This window comes from Pan troglodytes, chromosome 1, assembly GCF_028858775.2.
Source record: "Pan troglodytes isolate AG18354 chromosome 1, NHGRI_mPanTro3-v2.0_pri, whole genome shotgun sequence".
NCBI lineage: Eukaryota > Metazoa > Chordata > Mammalia > Primates > Hominidae > Pan > Pan troglodytes.
The window spans coordinates 224180455-224206320 of NC_072398.2; the positions used below are offsets into that span (position 1 = coordinate 224180455).

At 40.6% G+C, this 25866-nt stretch overlaps 1 protein-coding gene across 29 annotated transcripts in view; it reads right to left on the bottom strand.

Annotated features, from left to right (window-relative positions):
* Positions 1–25866, bottom strand: part of PER3 (period circadian regulator 3) — a 60907-nt gene that overhangs the window by 27483 nt on the left and 7558 nt on the right. For 14 of the 29 annotated variants that reach the window (XR_010155075.1, XR_010155076.1, XM_063805295.1 and 11 more), the window contains 8 exons: positions 23642–23693; positions 18980–19128; positions 16459–16537; positions 14494–14600; positions 13799–13955; positions 8671–8776; positions 7652–7780; positions 7085–7235 (listed from right to left, as the gene is read on the bottom strand). Coding sequence is in view for 27 of the 29 variants with exons in the window: in XM_063805295.1 (XP_063661365.1) it covers positions 7085–7235; positions 7652–7780; positions 8671–8776; positions 13799–13955; positions 14494–14600; positions 16459–16537; positions 18980–19128; positions 23642–23693 (930 nt within the window). In the remaining 2 variants the exon portion in view is untranslated. The remainder of the gene's footprint in view (positions 1–7084; positions 7236–7651; positions 7781–8670; positions 8777–13798; positions 13956–14493; positions 14601–16458; positions 16538–18979; positions 19129–23641; positions 23694–25866) is intronic. The other 15 variants (XM_063805324.1, XM_054662414.2, XM_054662408.2 and 12 more) reach the window with 3 other exon arrangements.

Consider the following 25866-nt stretch of genomic DNA (forward strand, 5'->3'; position numbering starts at 1 on the left):
AACTGTTCGCGCCAATCCAGCACCATGGAGTTCCTTCCCTTCTGCTTTGTGTGGCTTTCCTCTGATAGTGAGGAGTCTGGTTATCGTTATCTATAGCGGCTTCCACAATTTGTTCAACCCTAGTATAAAGTCGCTTTAGAATTGCTAACCCGTAATCTGGTGGGAAACGAATACACCAACTTGAGTACAGTGTTTGTGCACATTCATAATTTTGTATTTAGCCCTAGGAGATCCAGTTGAAGCACTGTTTTCCAAAGCTACTGAGCTCCGTTCTTCCCCACCCCTTCCGTGTGTTTAGGCCTGTCATCTGTAATGCAGTTGGACTCAGTTGTCAATGCCTGCATCTCATCTTGGGTTCTCTCTGCATTTTGGGGTGAGATGGAGTGCACAAATCTGTGGGTTTTGGCAAATGCACGGAAAGTTGTGTATCCATCACCACAGTAACCAAAAGAACATTTCCATGACTTAAAAATGCCCTTACAGCTGTCCCTCTGTAGTCACCTCCTTCTCTACCCAATCATAGTAAATACTGATCTGTTTTCCAGAGCTAGAGCATTCCAGAAAGAACGCTTTTCCAGAATGGAATTGTACAATATGTAAACTTTTGGTTCTGCCTTCTTTCACTTAACGAAATGTATTTAAGATTTATATATACAATGGTCTGTGAATCAAGTTCATTTCTCTTCACCGTTAAGTAGCATTTCACTGTGTGGATATATATAGCTTATCCATTCTCCTGCTGAATGACATTTGGGTTGTTTCTGTGTTTGGAGAGTAACAGTGTAATAAATATTCATGTACAGGTTTTTGCGTGAACTTAAGTTTCTATTTCAGTTGGGTAAATCACTAGGAATAGAATTGCTAAGTTACATGGTAAGAGTATGTCTAACTTTATGGGAAATGTCAAACTTTCCCAAAGTGGCTGTACAATTTGGCATTACCTCCAACAATAGGTGAGTGCTCTGGTCACTCTGTGTCCTTGTCAACACTTGGTACTGTCAGTTTTTTAAAAAAACTTAGCCATTCTCACAGATGTGTGGTGTTATCTCATATGGTTTACATTTTTTTTTGTCTAATGACTTAGGTTCAGCATCTTTTCATATGCTATTTACTGTTTATGTATCTTCTTTGGAAAAATGTTTCTAATTGGGTTGTCTTCTTGAGTTTTGAGCGTTCTTTATGTACACTGGATATAACTTCATTATTGTATATATCATTTGCAACTATTTTGTCTTTTCATTGTCTTATCAGTGCCTTTCAGATAAGATTGGGTGCGTTCAGGGTGGTATGGCCATAGTTATCAGTCTCTTTCAAAAAGGAGAAGTTTTAAATTTTGATAAAGTCCAACCTGTCCTTCCTTTCTTTTCTTTTGTTCAGTATGGCTAAAGACTTATTAATTTTATTACCCATTGATTTAACTTAGTTTCTCTTCAATTCCATTGATATCTGGTCTTTATTATTTCCTTCTTATTGCTTACTTGAGATACAATTTGTTCTTTTTTCTCTTAAGGAGGAAGCTTAGATTACTGAGTCGAGACCATTCTTCTTTTTTCCATATAAACACTCAATGCTGTAAATTTCCCTTTAAGCAGTGTTTTAGGTATATCCCACATATTTTATGTTCTCTTTTCATTTTGTTCAATTTTTTTTTTTTTTTTTTTTTTGAGACGGAGTCCACTCTGTCACCCAGGCTGGAGTGCAGTGGTGGGATCTTGGCTCACTGCAAGTTCCGCCTCCTGGGTTCACGCAATTCTCCTGCCTCAGCCTCCTGAGTCGCTGGGACTGCAGGTGTGTGCCACTACGCCTGGCTAATTTTTTTTTTTTTTTTGTATTTTTAGTTGAGACAGAGTTTCACCGTGTTAGCCAGGATGGTCTCGATCTCCTTACCTTGTGATCTGCCCACCTCGGCCCCCTAAAGTGCTGGGATTACAGGCGTGAGCCACCGCGCCCGGCCCAAAATGTTTTTATTTCCCTTGAAACTTCCTCTCTGACCTGTGGATTATTTGTAAGTATGAAGTTATTTAATTTCTGAACATTTGAGGATTTTCTAGATACCTCTGTTACTGATTTCTAGTTTAATCCATTATGGCTAGAGAATAAACAGCTCTGATATTAGATACATAAACATGTAAGACTGTTCTGTGTTCTTAAGGAATCAACTCCTTTATCTGTTATACAGTCTCTCTTTCTAACTCTACTAACATTCCTTGTTCTGAAGTTTACTTTGTGTAATAATACAGCTTTCCACTTTCTTCTGTGTTAGCATGGTATATCTTTTCTACTCTTTTGCTTTTAACCTATGTTTATTTTCACAGTGGGTTCTTGTAGATAGTATGTAGCTGGATCTTTTCATCCAATTTGACGATTTCAGTCTTGTAAATTAGTGTACGGAGATTATTAATATTGAATAGGAATAATTGGATTGAATATGATTCATATATTCAGTACATTAGTGATTGCTGATGTTGCTGGATTAAAATATGACAGCCACTAGCTGTTTTCTGTTTGTTCCATTTGCTATTTATTTTTAAGTGTATTTTTAGAGATGTGGTATGGCTACGTTGCCCAGGCTGGACTCAAACTCCTGGGCTCAAGTGATCCTCTCACCTCAGTGTTCTTAGTAGCTGGCACATGACACCACTCCTGGCTTCAGTCCATTTGGTTTCTGACCACCATTTTGGGTTAAGTATCTTAAATTCCATTTTACCTCCTCTATTAACTTATTATTTATACTTAAAAAATATTTTCGAATTGTTTTCCTAAAGTTTCCAATATATATTCTTGAGTACTCAGTGTCTACCTCCAAATAATAAAGTACTGTTTCAAATACAGTATAAGGACCTAATAACAGTATATTCCCAATACCTTCCTCCCACCCTCTGTAGTATCAAAGATTACTTTTATATATGCTATAAATCCAGTTTGCTGGTTTTGCTTTAGTCCATTATCTTTATGATTAATTTTAAAAATTAAAAAATAGAATTTCTTTTATCTTCATTTATTCCCTTTCCAGTGCTTTTCACTTCTTTGTGTAGATCCAAGTTTTTGGTCTGGTATCATACTCTTTCTGTCTTAAGAAATTCCTTTAGCATTTCTTGTGGAGTAAGTGTGCTGGAAATAAATTCCCATGATTTTTGCTTTGAGAAAATCTTTATATCACCTTTATTTTCTTACATATCGTTTTCACTAGGTATAGAATTTTGTGCTGACGGTTTTTCTGGTTGAGGATGCTACTCTATTGTCTTTTTAGTGTGCATGGTTTCTGAAGAAATGTCTGTTACAATTCTTATCTTTGTTTCTCTGTATGTAATCTGTCTTTTTTCTCTGCTTTCAAGATTTTCTTTTTTCCATCAGTTTGAATATGATATGCCCAAGTGTTTTGTTTTGTTTTTGTTCTGTATTTAACTTACTTGATGGTCTTTGGCTCAGTAGAAAATTCCTGACTGTTATTTCTTCAAATATTTCTTCTGAGATTCCAATTACATCTATGTTGGACAGTTTGAGGCTGTCTCCAAATTCTTAGAATGCTCTATTCTGTTTGCTTCATTCTTCTTTCTCTGTTTCAGCTTGAATAATGATTCTTTTCCAGGCTGTGTTGAGTGCTATCAAATGCGTTCCTCATCTTTGGCACTGATGTTACAGATGTTACATTTCCATTTGAGGGTTTCTTTCATGCCCATCTGTATGCTGCGATTACCCACCCGGTCCTGCATGGTGCCCACTTTGTCCACTAGCCTTTAATACATCATTCATAATTATTTTACATTCCCTGTCAGATAGTTCCAACTTCTGTGTCCTCTCTGAGTCTTGTTCTGATGATGGTTTTGTCTCTTGTGAGGTTTCTTTTTTCCCTTCTTGCCCATCATATGCTACATAATTTCTTGTTGAGAACTGTGTAACTTGTGTAGGACACAGAGACTGGGCATGCCTTTCCTTCTTTTAGACCTCTGAATTAATCTATTTTTTAGGCCAGGTTTGAGTATTGTAATAGTTCTACAGCGTGTACAACAGCTTTCAAATTCCTCTAGTTATACTTCTTGCCTCAGCTGGTGGCTGGTTTGGTGGGTAATTTTTTTGTTTTTTTCTCAATATCTGCTCCACTTTCAGCTTTTGGTCTTTCCTTGGCATTGTGCCTTGGAGAGGGTCTGTCTTTTGCAAGTTACTTGACTCAGGCTGTTGGTGCACTGGAATCCAGTGCTGCATCTTGCTCCTCCCTGCAAATATGTTTCTCTCCTTAGATTTTAGGCCTGCTGGCTGCTCTGTAACCTAAGCACTCTGAAGTCAAGAAAGGTCTTGAACTTGCCTTTCATCTAGATTTTTCTGTTGTTAAGTTTGGGGTGATGCTGTTTCTGGCTGTCTACATCCCTGAGCAGAAACTGGAAGCAATCTCACTCTGAACCTGTTCAACTTATGGGTCATCTTCTCTCACTCAGACATTCCATCACCCTAGACATGGACACTTACTTTTCCCAGATTTCCTCAATGATGTCTCTTGTAGTTGGCCTCTGTACATGTAGCTGAAGGGGCTTTACATATCCCTATTATTCCTTGCCCTCCCATATTAACTCACACTAACTTTTAAAATCTCTCTTTAAAGCATTATTTGCTCTTAGGTTGTAAGAAAGATAAATATAAATTTTAAACTTAAGTTCCTATAACACATGTAAACAATGATCATGCTTAACTAAGCATTTTCCTTTTCATTGGTATATATCTCTAGTCAATTTCTAACATTTAAATTATAACATTTTTAAGTTGCATCCTCATGTCTCTCAAGCAAAGAGTATAAAGGTTTCTGTAGCTCTTTAAACTTGTAGGTCTCCAAATGTTAATAAAATCAAGATCTCCCAGAAACATTGGTTCTCCAAAGCTGTGCCAAATGGCAAGAGATCTTCCTTCTTCTCCAAAGTCACATCCTGTGTGTGCTATTAGAGCCAAATGTAAGAATCTATCTAAGGAGTGGGAACATTTCAGTTTCTAAAGTAACTGCATAAGCACACGGAGTTACCTGCAGCTTCAATTTTTTTTTTTTTTTTTTTTTTTTTTTTGAGACGGAGTCTTGCTCTGTCGCCCAGGCTGGAGTGCAGTGGCACGATCTCGGCTCACTGCAAGCTCCACCTCCCGGGTTCACGCCATTCTCCTGCCTCAGCCTCCCGGGTAGCTGGGACTAGAGGCGCCCGCCACCACGCCCGGCTAATTTTTGTATTTTTAGTAGAGACGGGGTTTCACCATGTTAGCCAGGATGGTCTCGATCTCCTGACCTCGTGATCTGCCCGCCTCGGCCTCCCAAAGTGCTGGGATTACAGGCATGAGCCACTGCACCCGGCCACCTGCAGCTTCAATTTTATAAAAAGTCAATGATGGAATATTGCCATCTACTTAAAGATATAGCCTTCAAAAAAAAAATAGTACCAATGGCATTACAAGATCCATGGTAGATGATAAGAAACTGAATAATGCAGCAAGTGAGAAGGGAAGCTATACTGAGATGAGGACAGAGGTCAGTGTGTGAAACTGTGATACTACCATGAGATCCTAGGCGCAGGCAGCTGTGAGCAGGACTAGCAGGAGCAGACAATGAGAAAAACATTTAGACACTTTAGCTTTAAAAACTTCCTAAAAGAATTCTCTCTGCTAGGACATGGAATAATAATCTATATAGTAAAAATTGTATTTAAGATAAATTCTTTTGCAGAGGAGAAATGTGGGGTTTCAAGGGACAATAAAAAAAGCAGCTGTTATTCCTATCTTGTGCCCTTACATGTAACAGCAGAAGAAACCAATGGAATGCTCAACTTCCTATCGAGGTGAAAAGAAAAAAAATGAAAGAACAGGACTTGCTCTGTCTGGGGAGTCCAATGGGCTCTACTATGGTTTGAATGTGTGTGTCCCCCATGATTCCTATGTTGCAACTTAAAACCCAATGTGACAGTGAACAGCCACGGCCTTTAGGAAGTGACAAAGTCATGAGGACTCTGTTCTCATGAATGGGATTTGCAACCTTTCAAAAGGGCTAGAAGGAACTAGCTAAGTCTCTTTCTGCCTTTCTGTCCCTTGTGCCATGTGAGGACACAGCATTTGTCCCCTTCAAGGAAGTGATGTTCTCTGAGAAGCACAGACCTGGCCCTCGCTAGACACTGAACCTGCCGGTGCCCTGATCTTGGACTTCCTCGCCTCCAAAACTGTAAGAAATAGGTTTCTGTTCTTTATCCATTATCTAGTCACAGGTATTTTGTTACAGCAGTACAAACTAAGAAGGTTCCCAGTGATGTCACCTATGGGAGCAGCAGTTTGACTTTCTGTGGTGTAAATCATGTCAAGTCCTGAAGCATATAGCTGTTATCATTATTGACCTTAGAAATTTCACCCCACTGTGTAAAACGTCTACATTTGACAATGATAGAGGTTAATAACCCTTAGTGACCAAGATCCATCACAACTTCCAAGTTATATTAACATTCAGGAAGAAAAATGAAGGGAAAATTAGCTAAATTTAAATGTCAATCTAATTTGATTTCTATATTATTGAACATCCCCTATGCCATACAATGCAACTAGGTTAACTTTTCAATATGATGCCAGTTTTACTACTGATCCAGCTCTTTTTGAGTGCTCCTTACCTTGTATTTGAGAAAAGTAAATACATGTCAAGAAAAGAGCCAAAGTTTTTCACTGAATTTAGGTCACAAAGATTTTCTGTTTGAAATGACAGAAAGGGTTTTTCATTTTAATATACTTTATTATTTAAAATGCATTCTAAAATCCACTCTTTTTGTTTAAAGAGATGCCCATGTAGGGAGGGAAATCTATAATTCGTTGGTATTTACAGAGAAGTTAATTCTTCAATAAAAGTGAACTGCAACTGTTACAAATACATTCTAATACCATTTCCTTTCAGAACAGTATTTGTTGCTGCCATTATTATTACTACTATTGCTATTACTATTGCTATCTAGGCAAATCAAGAAATATGAAAAACAGCAACACAGGGTCATGACTTTATGCTCACGAATCACATACGTGACATCTATGCAGAGAGTGACAGCCCATGGAAGGAGATCCTTGGGGCTGCCGGCTGACTCACCACCACCATTCGCTGACTCACCACCACCATTCGGTTCTGTGCGTGTCCCCGTCACTGGCTTGAAGGATGATTTGGTCATTGACTCAATGTAGAGCTGCTGACCCAGATTCTTAATTTTGTTCACACTGGCATAGACCTGCTGCAAGGTCATCTTAGGAAAAGAAATGATAAAATATGTTTCAAAAATTATAAAAATGTCCACTAAAAGATACATAAACAAAATACACTTAGCTTCTGTTTCTTTGAAGATATAATGACTGAAGCACAGTAATCGCTTTAATTCAGTTTCCTGCACCATGCCACAGTATACTGGTACCAACAAATTCTAAATAAATCTGTTCACAATATGCTAATTTCTAGAACGCATACAATTAATTCAAATATCACTTTCCAAAGGTGGTATTTTCTTTTTACAGACTTTTTTTTCCAAACCAAAATGGATGAAAATATCTGTTATCAGATGAGGTCTTCAAGTCAGGAATATATACTAAGATGTCACCACATGCAGAACCGAGGTAGTACAGAAAACACGACGCCTGTATAAGAATGTGACATAAGCCCATGCACCTGCTCCGCCTTCGTCTCCTCCACGCAGTGCCCGCTGGCCTCACTGGAGGAGGCGATGCTGACAAGCTGCTCCTGCGACCCGCTGCTCCCCAGGCTCCCGTAGCCGCTGGACACGCTCACGTGAACTGGCTGGAAGGACAAAGAGGAACAAGTCCAGAATTGCTGGGTGTTCAAATGCAGCCACCGCAGAGCTCATCTAGAATCATGTAAAAATTAAGATGACAATTCCTGAAATACTAAATTAGGTGTGTGCAGGTTGGTACTTTTAACGCTGATGCTGACACGAAAGGCGCTCCTCTGTCATTTTGGCAATTCTCAAGGGCAAGGTCTTATGTTCTAGTCTAGGTAGGTATTTCCAGGACAACATATTGTTAAAAAGCCATAGTATAATTAATTTTTTAAAACAGGAAAATAAACTCTAGTTCTTTATGCCCAGTTTAGAATAGAGAGAACGAACTAACTATATATTATACTTTTTCCAAGAACATGGCAGGTATTTCATGCACCCTAGAGATTTTATGGGAGACATTCTGAAAACCACCGAGGACAGTTACTCTACATGACACCATTAGTTCTATTTACCACTTATTCATTGAATCTCTTGTAGAAAACACCTTTAGTTATTTCAACACATACATTTTCCCACTTTTACCTTACAATAGTTAAGAGAAACTGAGACCTACCATCCCTCTCCTCCTATCTTTAAAACTGAAATTATTAAAAAATTCCTGAAGCCAAAACCCAAAGGCTGAGCACGCTGGTGCCTTTGGAATGTAATAATTCTCTCAGTCACGTGGTTTGCTGTCTTACAATGGGTTCTTACAAAAATATTCTGTGTAACACAGAATAAGGAACAAAGAATAAAATTTAATTTAAAAACGAAAAGAGACAAAAATTTCTGGAATGTAGAGGGCAAAGATTTGTCTCCCTTTACAGTTTATTTTTGTGAAGTGAATTTACTGAGCATTAAAACAAAACACAATTCAGGGAACTTTGCATTTTTAAAAATCTCACCTTACCTGTAAGAGAAGTTTGTAAATTTGTTCTTGTAATTCTGTTATGTCTTTGTCATTATTGTTCATCTTTTTAATTTTGGTAGCAAAAACATCCTCATTTAGTGGGCTCCTAGAAAATGCCCAGTGAGAGACTGAGTCAAACAATTTAAATGAAGTCGAAAGTGATTTTTAATAGACTATTCCAAGAATAGATCTATGCTTTTACAAAACAATTCTTTGACTCCAAAGAGAAAATATGAGGCTAGAATTCTATTCATGAAGGTACAGAAAATAATAAGAAACAAATGAGACATTAACAGGCCCCTTAAGTTTCTCTAAAGCACTCATCTTTCTGTAATGGTTTCAGTGCTATATATGTACAAATCTAAAATCAGGGACAAGTAACCTCCTTACTACTAAAATATCTTCAGCAAATAACTGGTTTCAAAATTTGACAGTTACTGAGTAACTGTAACTTACTCTAAGAATTTTAAAGACCCCAAGTTTTCCAAACAACATTTAATGTTTATTGCACCTAACACTTAAGCTATCTAATTAAGACGGTTCTGCAACCCACCCTAGTGGTGAAAATGTAGCTATTACAATACCTTCGGTCTTATTTATACTCAAATTTTAGAGCATCTTCAATCTATGACCTGAATACAGTGAATGGCACACATGCCAACAGAGAGGATTACAAAGAAGGGAAGGAACTGATGTTTACTTGGGACCTTCTATGTGACAGGCACTGCACTAGTTTTTTTTTTTTTTTTTTGAGACAGAGTCTTGCTCTGTCACCCAGGCTGGAGTGCAGTGGCATAATCTTGGCTCACTGCAATCTTTGCCACCCAGGTTCAGGCGATCCTCCTGCCTCAGCCTCCCGAGTAGCTGGGATTACAGGTGCACGCCACCACGCCTGGCTAATTTTTGTATTTTTAGTAGAGACGGGGTTTCGCCATGTTGGCCTGGCTGGTCTTGAACTCCTGACCTCAAGTGATCCACCCGCTTCGGCCTCCCAAAGTGCTGGCATTACAGGAGTGTGCCACTGCACCCGGCCTGTACTAGTTTTTATAACATACAAGAATACCTGACATTTTGAAAATCCTCATTATTCCAAGTGCTTTACACGTATTTTCTCCTTCACCTGATTAAATACCTTTTCCAGGTGGCCTGGCAGGTAAGGGGGAAGCAGGTGTTCACGAAGGGACCAGAGTCTGGGCTCCAGAGTCCACCCTGTGTGCCACCACACTGTACTGCCTGTGGGTACCTTGGTAAAGCAAGTCCCATTCGTGAGGCAAACTGAATCAGCTGCATCAGCTCACGGAGTTCTCACAACAACCCAGAAAGTAGGAATTATCCCCGATACACAAAGTCAGGGGATGAGGTACTCTGAGGAACTGGCCCAAGTTCACATAACCGAGAAGCAGCAGTTAGGATTTGAATCCACCTACGTCTGACCCCCAAGCCTGGGCTGTCCTTTTTCCATTATGCCAGCCTGCCGTTTCTCAACTGATACATGCAGCTCAGTTACCTAAAAACTGAAACAGTTTCCCAAAGGCAGAAATTATCAAGAAAATCATAGGATGCTGACAGTGTCATAAAAGCAGTCAGGAATATCTCCACGTGTAGGGACTATTCACTCACCCTGCACATTCCCATCACAGTGGAACAGCTGCACCAATCGCCTTTCTCTACTTTAGCATCTAGACTGTATCTAGATCAATATCTATCTGCATGACGTCAGGTACACCATATGTCTGTGGCAAGCAGTACCTGAATATATAACCTTATTTCACAACCTGACACACTATACGGTTTATGTAACTGTCTCTCCCTATATCCCACTGCCAGGTAAGTGCCATGGGGTGAGGTATTTTGTCTACTTTGTTCACTCCTGGATCTTCAGTACCTAGAACAGTGTCTGGTCCATAGCAGGCACCCACTACATATTTGCTAAAGGAACAAATACATGATTGATTGATCTGGGAATAAAAGTACACCTGGTTCCTAATATAAACACATTGTGAGCTTGAAAACCTTTCAGAGGTATTTGGAATTTGTTTTTTGAGTGAAATGGAAATAGAACAGATTGCTTTATGAGATTTACATATTCCTAGTTGTGAAAATTTCTACAAAACTAAATTGTGTATATATGTGTGTGTTTTATATATATATATATATATATATATATATATATTTTTTTTTTTTTTTTAAGATACAGGGTCTTGCTCTGCTGCCCAGCCTGGAGTGCAGTGATGCAATTCTGGCTCACTACTGCCTTGAACACCTGGACTCAAGCAACCCTCTTGCCTCAGCCTCCTAAGTAGCTGGGACTACAGGCACATACCACCATGCCCAACTAATTTTTGTTTTTAAATTTTTTGTAGAGATGGGGTCTCACTATGTTGCCCAGGCCAGTCTTGAACTCCTGGCCTCAAGTGATTCTCCTGCCTCAGCCTCCCAAAGTGCTGGGATTATAAGCATGAGACACTAAAATGTATTTTAAATCAGTAATTATGTAATGCAAAACTGATTAATCTGCAGGCAATAAGGAGACAGCCTTCATGAAATAGCAACAAAAATGCCATGAAGCATTTATTACGTTGCTGTGTACGTGAAGTGAAGTAGGAGTAAGAGAGAAAACTTGGCTGCAGTCTCCACTTTCACTCCTCCCGAAGTGATCCCTGGGAAGGCTACTCTAGTTTACTGAGTATGGATTTTACCTATAAAATGAGAGCTGAGGACACCTGACCTGCCTGCCTGCAGTGCTGCTGGGAAGGACTGAGAGAGATACAGGCAGGGTCCCTTGCTAAACAGTCTTGCAGCCCCCTTCCCATTTCAACTGTCACACTTACCAAACTCTAGTTATATATGACAGTGCCATTTTTATTTACTGTTTCTCCCATTACAGTGTGGGTTTCCTGATGGTAAAGAGAACGTTTTGATTACCATCACATTCTCGAGGCCCGGCACACTGTCTTATACAGAGCTTTATACTTTATAAATATAATGAATAATTAATATTTTATGAGCAAGATTAATACCTACTAGACCTTAAATCCTTTCCCTCACATAATCTTTGTTGTTAAGATGTAAATACCAGTGTAATTTTTTAAAATACTGAAAACATTCTGAATATTCATTATATGTTGCGTAATTTCACATATATTTCATCAAAGAACTGAAAAGAGAGCTTCAGAAATCCAGGCCGTATCTTTAACCCTGACTGGGGCGGGGGAACACAGACCATCAACGAGCCCCAGATGGAAGCCTCATGAAGGCATCTTACTGGCTGCAGTTTCCTACGTTCATGCCAAGCAACCATCAGATTTCATGTTCATTTCCCAATAGGTTTCCGTACTTGGGGGGTATGGGGTGGGGAGAAGGGACAAAGTCCTTTCTGAGCAATACCAATGGTAATTACTTGGCAGCTGTATTTCTTAATAATCAAATTCGTTTTCTAGCACAAATCAGTCTCATCAGTTAGGGCGGCCAGGAGCCCATTTCTTCCATTAAGTTCTACACGTGCTCTGCAGAGAGGCCAAACCCTGGAGTAGAAAGAGGTAAGAGCAACCTTGAGACCTCTTCTCACCATGGCTCGGCATCATCTCTACTGTAATATTAGCAGGTGATCAAATACGTCTTACTGGTAGATCTACTGTTCTCAGGTTCATGTTCATGTAGACAATGCTGTATAACAAGATACCAAAAAACATAACTTCTCGATCTCAGCATGATACTGGAGTCAAGTAAAATTTCCATGCTTAAAAAGATAGACATCAAAGGGAAACCTAGAGTCAGTTCAAAAGGCCTAGAGTTCAATTAAAAATGGACCACAGGGTTGGGCGTGATGGCTCACACCTGTAAGCCCAGCACTTTGGGAGGCCAAGGTGGGTGGATCATTTGAGGTCAGGAGTTCGAGACCAGCCTGGCCAACATGGTGAAACCTGTCTCTATTAAAAATACAAAAATGAGCTGGGTGTGGTGGCATGCGCCTGTAATCCCAGCTACTGGAGAGGCTGAGGCAGGAGAAACATTTGAACCCAGGAGGTGGAAGTTGCAATGAGCCGCGATCAGGCCACTGTACTCCAGCCCGGGTGACAGACTGAGATCCTGTCTCAAAAAAAAAAAAGGACTAAAGATTCAAGGGCCTACGGGTAGGGGTACTGTAGCCTACAAGAAGTTGTGGGCCGGGCTGGTCTCGTTCCATTCTACATGATGCTGTTACGTGGATGGGCAACAGCAAGCAAACAAGCTGGTGTCAGCTGTGCTGGCAGGAAAAGAAGTATTAAAAAATGGACACAGTCCGGGCGCAGTGGCTTGTACCTTCAAAATTCCAGCACTCTGGGAGGCTGAGGCAGGAGGATGCTTGAGTGCAGGAGTTTGAGACCAGCCTGGGCAACATGGCAAAACCCCATCTCTACAAAAAATACAAGAAAGGGCTGAATGTGTTGGCAGGCACCCGTGGGCCCAGCTACTTGGGAGGCTGAAGTGGGAGGATCACCTGAGCCAGGGGAGGTTAAGGCTGCAGTGAGCTGTGATCGCATCACTGCACTCTAGCCTGGGCAACAGAGGGAGAGCCTGTCTCAAAGAAAAAAAAAAAAAAAAAGACAGAAACAAGTGGAATTTGATGGCGGAAGGCTGATATAAAAAGTTTTACATGCTCACTAAAGAGATCTTTAAAAAAAAAAAAGAAAAAAACACTTGTAGGTCCTAGTACCTGCACTTAACCAAAACTTATATTTTATTTCCTTTCAATTCTCTTTTCCTTATTTCATAGTATGTTCGTTTTAAACATAATTATAATCATAGGTATAAATAATTTTGTATGCTGATTTTTGTATTTAAAAATCAAATATTTTTCCATGTTATGTGATCTCTGCAAAAATTTTCATTGACCAGTATAATAATACATCAAGCAAATATTCCAGAGTTTACTTAATGATGGACATTTAAGCTACTTTAAGGCTGATATTATGACTTGTTTTAAGGCTCACGGTACACACTGTCAAACTGTCTCCCCAAAGCACCGAAAACAAATCTGTGCTTTATTTAGTTTATGTGTCAATTGAGTCAGAGGGCAGTCAATAAGCTAAGGAATATTATGTGATACAAGAGATGTTTTAGAAAATATGAAAACTGACTGGCTTACGTTCGAACTTTATGCCGACCAATGATGAAAGAAACCTTCCGGCTCCAGGGATTCACAAAGCTGGACCAACTGGAATCCAGTATGATGTAGTCTCCGTTTTGAGTACAAAATCGAATGGGAGAATGTTCAAAGGGAGGATGCCCTGCATACTTCAAAACTATATAAAATAATAAGACAAAAATAGGATTTACTTAACACAGATACTGATTACAAATGTCCTTTTTAAGCCATTTATTTGTAAATGTTTTAGTGGTTTTTTTTGAGATTGAGTCTCACTCTGTTGCCCAGGCTGGAGTGCAGTGGCACGATATTGGCTCACTGCAACTTCCGCCTCTCAGGTTCAAGCAGTTCTTGTGCCTCAGCCTCCTGAGTAGCTGAGATTACAGGCGTGCACCACCATGCCTGGCTAACTTTTGTACTTTTAGTATAGATGGGTTACACCATGTTGGCCAGGCTGGTCTCCAACTCCTGACCTCAGGCGATTCGCCCACCTCGGCCTCCCAAAGTGCTGGGATTACAGGCGTGACCCACTGTGCCTGGCCTGTTTTAGTATGTTTAAATAGAAAACAATTGCTTTAGCAGCTTCAATGTAATGCCTCTCTGGTTAAAGGTTGCGCTCTAGTGAGATGAAAAGAAAAATTAGAACAAATCAATGAGAGAAAAACATTTCCTCCTATAAAGGAGTAGGTCCTGACCTTTTTGGTGTATGGCAACCATCAGAGAACGATCTTCAGGGTGCAGGTAGCTTAGGATCGATGTTCCAATCAGGTCCTGAGGTAGGTAACCCAGCAAAGGCACTGCTCTGGGATACAGATACACAACACATGTGGCATACTCATCAGGTAATTCTTATATACTTTTAAAAATACTTCTGTATTTCATTCTAAATGTGAGACAATTTTATGCAAAGCTGTTTATCTTAGCATTTATAAAAACAGCAAAGAACCCAAGTGCCCATCCTGGGGGAAATGGCTGTATAATCTAACACATGTTGGTTATCTGACACATTGCATCAAAATCATCTAGCAAACTTGCTAAAATACAGATCCACAGTCTCGCTGTACACTTACTAAATCAGAAGCTCTGGAAATAAGACCAGGCATCTGTATTTTTAGCAAGTTCCTTAGAGGACTCTGATGCCCTCCATAATTATGTTTATGTTGCCATTTAAAAAGTCTACAAAAAGCACATCATAACGTAGAAAGATGCTGATGATGTTAAATGAATAATGCAGGTTGCTAATTCATACAGCATAATTAAAATTACATAAAAACAATGTCACCTAGGCCAGGCACGGTGGCTCACGCCTGTAATCCCAGCACTTTGGGAGGCTGAGGCGGGCAGACTGCCTGAGGTCAGGAGTTCGAGACCAGTCTGGCCAACATGGTGAAACCCCATCTCTACTGAAAATATAAAAAAATTAGCCGGGTGTGGTGGTGTGTGCCTGTAATCTCAGTTATTTGGGAGGCTGAGGCAGGTGAATTGCTTGAACCAGGGAGGTGGAGGTTGCAGTGAGCCAAGACCGCACCACTGCACTCCAGCCTGGACAACAGTGTGAGACTCCATCTCAAAAACAAAACAAAACAAAAAAACAATGTCACCCAAAAGGTAATATCAGATAGACAGACAGCTAGTACACAGAAATAGTTTCAGGATAAAGGTTCATGGGAAACTTACGATGGTAAGACTAAGGATGCCTCAGAAAAAACTGGATTCCGTAAATATTTTCCCTGTGTAAAAACCCACAAATATTTTCTAATACAAGAGATTTAAGCTATTTTTAGAATTATATTTAGCTGAATTTTCTTACTTTATACAGGTTAAGTATCTCACACATTACTGTTTGGTTTCAGGGTAGACATTATCAAATACACTGATTTTCAGATGTTAAATTTTTTAAATAAAAAATTATCAAGAAAATGTTTCTGACATTTTTGCTTTTCAGTTATGTGTGGTGTGGTGCGTTGGTTCCCAGATTTTTGAATTTCATGAGTAAGTAAAATGTTAAAATAAATGTGGGGAAAAAATGTGGGATACTGATGTAGTGATACTGATATTTACTTTTTCCAAATACAGATATTAAAAAACAGCATTAAGCAATAACTACTACCTACTATCACTATCCTTTAAATAACAAAGACTATTTCAACATCCCCCAAAAGTAGGAAGGACAGAAGTTCAAAATAAAGAACAATTCTTTACAAAAAATAATCTGTTCTCCCCACCTTCGCCCCCACTTCAGACTAACTGAAATTTCATCATAAACTGATTTGAGAAGCACTTGGCAAGTGGAAATAACACCAGAATAAGTGCTAGAAGACCAGAGTCTTGGTCCCAGTTTAAGCGCAATCAGATACTATACATCTGTTCTCAGCAAACTGGCCCGTGGGTTCATTGTCTTCTCTGTAAAATGAAATAATTCTTGGCCTACCTAAAGCATACTGTTTAGAAATCAAATACAACTTGTAATCACTTTATAATATGCAAGATATTTATATTAAAAATTTAGACAACATACATTTCCATGTAACAAAAATCAAATAGGCAAATGGACAGATTTCAATTATATAATGTATAAACATGCAAACATAATGTAATCTTCTTCACATTTATATTTATTTTCAGAAACAAATTTCTTTTAGGCTTAAAGAAGTACTTACTTTTCATCTACTTCAAGAAAAACACACCCTGGGGTGTGTGTGGTGGTGAAGATTCTTTTATTCACTGGGATCCGAGGAGCTAAGGAAAAAAAACAAAGACCCATTTAAAGGCAAATATCTAATTAATTATCCACCTAACTAACCACTTAACATATTAAAAAGAGAACAAAATCTATATGAAATGGTAGAAATCTCATTTAGGGGCCTGGCCTTCAAGCAGCCAAAGCTACAGTTAAATGATAATAATTTCATTACTAACTACATTTTAATTAGGTAAAAATTTGAAGCCTATTAAAGTCAATTTTAAACAGAGAGAGAAAGAATGTGCACATTCAATAGTTTTCTCTTTTTTTTTTTTTTTTTTTTTGGAGACAGAGTCTCGCTCTATCCCCCAGGTTGGAGTGCAGTGGCATGATCTCGGCTCACTGCAACCTCCGCCTCCCAGGTTCAAGCGATTCTCATGCCTCAGCCTCCCAAGTAGCTGGGATTACAGGCGCCTGCCACCACACCTGGCTCATCATAAATCATTTAATAGTTAAAACTGGAGTAACTAAAAAGTTTAATCAGATTTAGTAGCTGCATATAACTAAACAAACGAAAATACTACAAATGTTATTTAGTACCATATGGATATTCTTTGTGTAATAAAATTGGTATGGTCAGTTCTATTCTAATGCTTGCTTTAAAAATGAAGTGTTGCCGGGCTCGGTGGCTCACGCATGTAATCCCAGCACTTTGGGAGGCCGATCACTTGAGGTCAGGAATTTGAGACGAGCTTGGCCAACATGATAAAACCCTGTCTCTACTAAAAATACAAAAATTAGCAGGGTGGGGTGGTGGGTGCCTGTAATCCCAGGTACTCGGGAGGCTGAAGCATGAGAATTGCTTGAACCCAGGAGGTGGAGGTTGCAGTGAGCCGAGATCGTGCCACTGCACTCCAGCCTGGGTAACAGAGCGAGACTCAAGAAAAAAAAAAATGAAGTGATTGATATATTAGGGAATGGTATGAGCAAATGCTAATATCTCATTTGCTTGTGCACTATTTCATTTTCAAGAAGCCTTAAGTGAATGCAGAAAACAGCATCCAGTTCAAAGGAACTACTTACAAATACACAAAAACAGGTCTGATGGCTCACATCTATAATCCCAGCACTTTAGGAGGCCAAGGCAGGAGGATCACTAGAGCCCAGGAGTTCGAGAACAGCCTGGGCAACACAGTATGACCCTGTCTCTACAAAAAATAAATAAATAAATAAAATTAGTCAGGCGTGATGGTGCGTGCCTGTGGTCCTAACTACCCTGGAGGCTGGGGTGGGAGGATCACTGAAGCCCGGGAGTCTGAGGCTGCAATGAGCCATGATCACGCACTGCACTCCAGCCTGAGTGACAGAGCAAAACCCTGTCTCAAAGCAAAGCAAAACAACAACAAAAAAAGAATACACAAAAACATGCATACACACCTCAAACATCTACCTGCTACCTCAGTCTGTCCTGTGGTATGAGCCATATTTATTGTAGTGTTTGTAGATTTCCTAATCATTTAACATGCATGAAATGATGATGATTTTTTTTTTTTTTTTTTGAGACAGAGTTTCACTCTTGTTGCCCAGGCTGGAGTGCAATGGTGTCATCTCAGCTCACCGCAACCTCCGCCTCCCGGGTCCCGGTTCAAGCAGTTCTCTTGCCTCAGCTTCCTGAGTAGCTGGGATTACAGGCACACGCCACCACACCCAGCTAATTTTTGTAATTTTTAGTAGAGACGGGGTTTCATCACGTTGGCCAGGCTGGTCCCGAACTCCTAACCTCGTGATCCACCCGCCTCAGCCTCCCAAAGTGCTGGGATTACAGGCGTGAGCCACCGCGCCCAGCATGATTATCATTTTTATTCGATTCCTGTCTTATTTTTAATACGCAACTAAGCTTTTGAGTTTTGTGCTCCTAAACCCATTTTTCCCATAAGCCCTGTGGTTTTTATTGTGTGACTGTTGCATAGGATGGTAATTTGCAGGAAAGCATATGTCATTTTACATCTGAACTGACTTTTCAGTAATACATGGAAGCTGCCTATGTATTGATATATGCATTTAGAAATATAGTTCTGCTCGTAAAAGATAAAATATACATTTTACTCAGGGAGTTTCACAGAAGACTTCAAAAACATAAAATCACTCTTGTGGCCTCTCTGGGAAACAATTTCAGCACTCTTATTTCACACAACACAAGCAAAAGGCTACACTGAATGGGTCACCAGCAGAGAGAGGACTAGAAAACTGTATCTGTCACCAAGTCCTGTGCTGAGACCATTCGTTCAGCCATGCTGACCATGAAGGCAATGACCGTACAAGAAGCTAAAAGTCAGTAAACAGAGACATCAATGAAAACCAGCTTCAAATGCCTGAAGAGTTTAAGGGTCAAATTGGAGACCCAAGAGCTCTTTTTGTTGTTCTGTGACTGACGTAAACAGACTTTCCCATGTTCCTATCTGATTGCTGACATTTCTGCATCTTATCTACTGACTTACCTTCATAACCAGAGTGAATCTTTTCAACCACAGTGAGACAGCAAGGTTCCGATTCCGATTCTGGCTGGGCAGGGTGACGTACATGAATCAGATAGGGGATGATCCGGAATGGGGAGTGACACTTCTCTTGCTTTCTGTCTTCACCTCCACTGAGGAGATTAAAGATATTAGTGCTGGTCCTGACGCACCCTACTGGCCCATGGCGAAACAAGGCTGGGAGAAATATTTTATTGGTAATTTCCAAGAGAGACATACCCACATCTAAAATGTTTAAACATGTTTGTTTTCAAAAGAGAGAATATGTTAGCTTAAATTTTCGATATTATTCAACGAGTAAGAGGTTGTGTAAATAACTGGCTTAGATTACTGTGAGTGCAAAAACAGAATTAGTGGTTCCATGACTTTTCTCCTGGCCTCCATGTGTTGAATTCCCAGTTTGACTTTTCCCCTTCTGCTGTGAAGAGGGACAAGCATAACTGTCTCATTTCACATAGCTACAACAGGTGTCACAAGAGAGAAAACAGGGTCCCCTGCAATCATGCCCCGGGGCTAGTTCTCAGTCGTCCCTTTCTACACTCTCTAAGAACCAATTTCGTCTCCAGCTTCAGTGATGAGGGCCCTTGCATGAGGTCAGGCGCTCCATCTATAAAGGCATCTGGCTGAGGAGGAAAGAAAAAGTTGAGGCTAAAACCGAGTTCAGCAAGCCCTGTCCCTGGCCCAGAGGGCGCACCCCTTTCCACTCCTCACAAAGAACCTCTCGGCAGGGGAGGCTCTGATTGATGACTTCAAAGATCATCACCCGGTGTTACCACTGCAGCTGCCCAGCGGATGCTTCTACTGGGAGATGCCACTTCACCTAGAAGTCAAAAAGCCCAAGACTGAATTCACACTCCCCCACTTTTACGAATCATCCATTTACTCTCTCGCCAGCACGTAAAGGTGTGACTACCAATCCTGAGGGGCTCTTTAGTACTGCCAGAGATTCTCTAGTCTGTTCCTACTTCCGACTCGCTTTTTTCTTTCTCTCTTTTTTTTTTTTTTAAAGACGGAGTCTCGCTCTGTTGCCCAGGCTGGAGTGCAATGGCACAATCTTGGCTCACTGCAACCTCCACCTCCTGGGTGCAAGCCGATTCTCCTGCCTCAGCCTCCCGAGTAGCTGGGATTACAGGTGCGTGCCACCACGCCCAGATGATTTTTGTATTTTTAGTAGAGATGGGGTTTCACCATGTTCGTCAGGCTGGTCTCAAACTCCTGACCTCAGGTGATCAGCCCACCTTGGCCTCCCAAAGTACTGGGATTACAGGCGTGAGCCACTGCGCCCAGCCCCACCTTGCTCTTTCTCTTCTACCACACACTACAGAATCTTCTCCCACTCTGCACCCTCAACTGATGACCTTGCTTCCCATTTCACCAAGAAAAGAGAATCACCGGGAAGTGAGCTGTGTCCCGGTGCTGCCGACCCACATCCATGCTCACACCTTCCAGCTTCCCTCCACATCCACGAACGCATTTTCCAGGCTCATCCAGTCCAAAGGTTTTAAATGCCATTTACACGCTGATGACCCAAATATCTACCTCTAGCCTAAAAGTTTTCCTTAACTCCAGACTCTCATAGAGTCTCAACTTGGATATTCAACAGGTATCTCAAACTTAACTTATCTAAAACTAAGCACCACATTCTTTCTCTCCACCTCCAGGAAGTTGATTTTCCTAGAATTTCGTCTGCCTCAAAAAATGATAACTCCAGCCCAAAACTCCTGGTATTATCCTTGACTCTTACTTCACACTCACTCCAAATATAACCCATTAATAAATTCTGGTAATTTGTTCTCTAAAAATATCCAGAATATCACTTCTTGGCCTTTTGGCTAAGATCAAGTGTAAAAAATATCCAGAATATACAAATATTTATACCTCCCCCCGGAACGCTGGCCTATAGCCTGTACCTCTGTAACAACCTCTAACTGCCCTCCCTGCCTCCCTTCTTCCCCCTCCAAAGTATCTTCAACACTGCAGCCAACACCAGTCTTTCATATTGGAAACTGTTTCCGGGCCAGGCATGGTGGCTCACGCCTGTAATCCCAACACTTTGGGAGGCCGAGGAGGTTGGATCACTTGAGGCCAGGAGTTCGAGACCAGCCTGGCCAACATGGAGAAACCCCGTCTCTACAAAAAATATAAAAATGAGCTGTGGCGGTGCATGCCTGTAGTCCCAGCTACTCGGGAGGCTGAGGTGGGAGAATTGTTGGAACCCAGGAGGCAGAGATTGCAGTGAGCCGAGATCGTGCCACTGCACTCCAGCTTGCGGGACACAGTGAGATCCTGTCTCAAAAAAAAAAAAAAAAAAAAAAAAAGGAAACTGAAATGAACGTTTCCTACCTCTGTTCACTGAAAATTTCTAGATGCAATGATAACTCTGTAGCAATAACCATCCCTACCATCCAGATTTGGCCTCCAAATGTGAATGCCATTTCCCACCACAAGGAACCAGGGATCCTTAGAGAAATGGCTGATGCCAAGTCTGGGCTAAGGAATGTCTAAAATGGGTCTGGGGCGTCTCATGCTTAAAACAATGGAAGCTGTCAAAGACCATGGGCCACTCTCACAAGGGTACAGGGGCCCACCCAAAGGGATTCCTACTGGCCAAAGATGGGACCATTTTGAACCCCACAAACGTGAATGAGAACTTTCTCTCTTAGAATGACATTCTGAAATACTGATGCAGGAAATCAGACGAGATCTGAGCTACGCTGCCTGGTAACCTGGGAAGAGGGGGTTAAAGAACTGCTGCTGGCAGAGATGACGCCAGACTGGCCAGGGTTCGAGTTCTTAAAAAGCTGGGTGATGACACCGTAGCAGTTCATTACATTATCTTCTCTTCTTTTGTGTTATGTTTGAAAATTCCCAAAGTAAAACGTTTTGAAAATAAGCAAGTGATAAACTGAAATAAAACACTTCGTGCAGAAGTCACTGCTCCCTGTGGTGTGGCCCGTGCTTTCCCGTCTTCTTCCATCCTCGTTCCTTCCTCCACTCAGGCCACAGCAGCTCCGTGTCACTCCTCCCACAGGCCAGGCATGGCCCACCCCAGGGCCTCTGCGCCTGCTGCTCCCTCTGCCTGGAACACACTTTCTCAGACACTTGCCACCCCTCAGATACTGGTGTGGCTCACCCCCTGCCCTCCTTCTGGTCGCTGTTTCCAATTAGGCTTCCTAAGAGTTCCTGGATCACCCTGAATACAACGGCAATCTCCCGCTTCCCAGAACTCCCGCTCCTTGCTTTACTGTCTACACACAACTTATCACCAGCCAACACAGGCATTTGAATATGTGTTTATTATTGGTCTCCTCCTCACAGAATTTAAGGTACGTGAGGCAAGAACTGTTTGGATCCCAGCACTGACAAAGTGCCTGGCTCAGAGAAAGCACCCCAAAATATTAATTAACATCAGAAACACATATAGCACTTATTAGGAGGCAGGAACTGTTCTAAGATCTTCATACAACTCACTTGTGAATGACCCACTGGAACAAGACAGCCCCTCCCACCGCTGTGCCCTTTCTCAGGCCGTCCCCCACAAGCATCCAGAGCCTATGAGCTCAAGTCCCCCAGTTCCATGGAGTACTGGAATATTAGACTATTTCATCATGAGGGTTTTTCTTCTCTCTAAACATCTTGAGCATTTAGTAACTTCAATACTAAAACTGGCAATCACAATGTCATTTCAAAATATTTGTTCTTATTACAAAAGAACATATTATATCATCTTATATACATAATATATAACATAACAGAATATATAATTATATATTATGTATATAACATAAAAGGAACACTAATAATATATTGCAGCAAATTTAGAAGATAAAAAATTCAGTAGTAATTCCTACCAGCAATCAACTACTGTTAAAATTTTCATCTGTTTTCTTCTGGTTCACTGTCTCTAGATCTTTTAAATCCTTCTCACAAATACAAATCTCTTGCTTTCTTTAAAGCTATTAAAAATTTCAAAAATTAATTTTAAATGTGACTGAAAAACAAAAAGCTAAACAAAAAAGAGCCCAAAACAATGGTCATTTTAAAGTGTACTTCACATCTAGTGATTCTTACACACTCCTAGAGTTAAGAATTATTTTTCTAGACTTTTTTCCTATCGCATTATTATTTATTTTTATTTTTTTTGAGACAGAGTCTCGCTCTGTTGCCAGGCTGGAGTGCAATGGCGCCATCTCAGCTCACTGCAACCTCCACCTCCCAGGTTCAAGCTATTCTCCTGCCTCAGCCTCCCGAGTAGCTGGGACTACAGGCGTGCACTACCACGTCTAATTAATTTTTGTATTTTTAGTAGAAACGCCGTTTCACCATGTTGGCCAGGATGTTCTCGACCCCTTGACCTTGTGATCCGCCCGCCTCCGCCTCTGCCTCTCAAAGTGCTAGGATTACAGGTGTGAGCCACTGTGCCCAGCCTCCTATTGCATTATTATCTAGTTTTCTCATGAGTATGTCTCTTCTCAATCAAAATACGAACTCCTTGTGGCAAGAACCAAGTCTTATTTTTTGTATCTCGCAACAGAAGTGAGCTGAATACACAAGAATCAAACTAACTGCAAAATAAACTCAGAACATAATCCACTGTTGCTGGCTTCCACGAGCCACTATACTTACCGGATCCTGCAGAAAAAAGGTTTCACCGGAGCACATTCATACCGTGCAGCTGCTAGAAAGAAAGATGCCTGGTTAGTCACTCCCTCTTATCCAGGTCTTTCTCAGTGAAACAATGTTGCACCATTACCAAACAACAAACTATTTTTTAAAAAAGAGAGAGGTCTCCTTGATTAAAATAGAACCCTCTTCCTTCATTTTGAGATCCAGTCACAATACTAGAATTGGGAAATACTAGTATTGGTTTTGGTACTGGAACCGTGAACCTCAGGTATAACAGTGAGAATCGGCTTTATCTCTTCCCCTTACTACTTTTCATAGTTCCCAAACTGCCCATGTTCATCATCTCAAAGGTCAATGTAATGATCCTTGGACACAATTGTTCTGGTGGTAATATTCCATCCCATTCTAATAGTCCGGACCTTTCTAAAAAGTTGGGAATTCAGACTATTTTCAGCTTCTTAGCTATACGATATATAATTTTCTTTTTTTCTTTAAGCTCTTTCTTTGGATACATTTCAAAAAGTTGTGTTCCTAGGTTAAATGATAGAATCGTTTTATGACTTTATTGTGTATGGATAACCCTCCAGAAAACTGTACCAATCTTCAGAGTTTTATTAATGTTTTCTCACAACCCTCATGCCAATGATTTGCTAGCAATTCCATTGATTTCTGCACCCATTTTATTGATTTATGAGGTGATAATTCAGAAATGTCTAAATTTGCCTTAGGAGATGAGGGGACTGAAATTTCTGCCCAGTGTTTGTTGACTATATGTATTTCCTCTGATTAGAGCTTCCTGAATATCTTTTGGGCATTTGTTCACTGAAACAAGAAGTCTTCAGTTATAGGAACCATGGAAAACTGTGAGATGTTCAAAAAATATACACTGAAGGTAGCATAAACAGTGAAAATCCAAAACAACCAAAATATTGAATAAGCAGCCCAGGTCTTGATACTTCTAAGAGACGATCACAGAAGAGTCAGAAAGCATTAATAAAGCACTGAAGATTGGTATAATCTTCTACAGAAAACGGCCTCTACTGTGAGGTCAGTTTGCTTATACCATTTATTCATCACACCAGACACATGAACTCCAACTGCACTCACTAGAAGTCCTGGACCACTGAAAGCTAGACTACGTGATCTAAGACAGCAGACGTGCACCCACAGTGCATTTCCATTCCTAGGCTGTAAATATGTGATGCTTGTTTCTAAAAGCGTACTCTGAAGAAGTAATGGTCAGATCCTTCTAAGAGGTTTGTACAAGACATGTTAAATAGAAACATATTCTAATACAGGACCAGAGGTTGACAACAGCTGAGTGGACTGCTTCCTAAGTCCTCTTGATGTTCTATGTGCTCAAAGTAAGGAATCGAAGGGGGTAACGCAGGCATAGCCTATAAAGGGGGTGGCATTAACCAACTGCTCTCAGTAAGAGTATCAATCCTTGAGATTCATAAGGCAAAAGTACAATATAAAGAGTAAACTAGAATTATATCGTGCCTTATGGCATAAGTGAATTTTGAGATCCAAAAGAATTATTTCAGGGCATATTAAGATTTTACATAAAAGGTGATATGGTTTGGCTGTGTCCCCACCCAAATCTCATCTTGAATTGTAGTTCCCATAATCCCCACATGTCAAGGGAGGGACCTGGTGGGAGGTAACTGAATCATGGGGGTGGTTGCCGTCATCCCGTTCTCGTGATAGTGAGTTCTCATGAGAGCTCATGGTTTTATAAGAGGCTTTTCCCCCTTTTGCTTGGCGCTTCTCCTTGCTGTTGCCACGTGAAGGACATGTCCCCTTCTGCCATGATTGTTAAGTTTCCTGAGGCCTCCCCAGCCATGCTGAACTGAGTCAATTAAAACTCTTTCCTTTAGAAATTACCCAGTCTTGGGTATGTCTTTATTAGCAGCATGAGAATGGACTAATACAGTAAACTTGTACTGCAAAGAGTGGGGTGCTGCCATAGATACCCAAAAATGTGGAAGTGACTTTGGAACTGGGTAACAGGCAGACACTGGAACAGTTTGGAGGGCTTAGAAGAAGACAAGCAAATGTGGGAAAGTCTGGAACTTCCTAGAGACTTGTTGAATGGCTTTGACCAAAATGCTGATAGTGATATGGACAATGAAGTGCAGGCTGAGGTGGTCTCAGATAGAGATGAGGAACTTGTTGGGACTGGAGTAAAGGACACTTCTGCTATGCAAAGAGACTGGCAACTT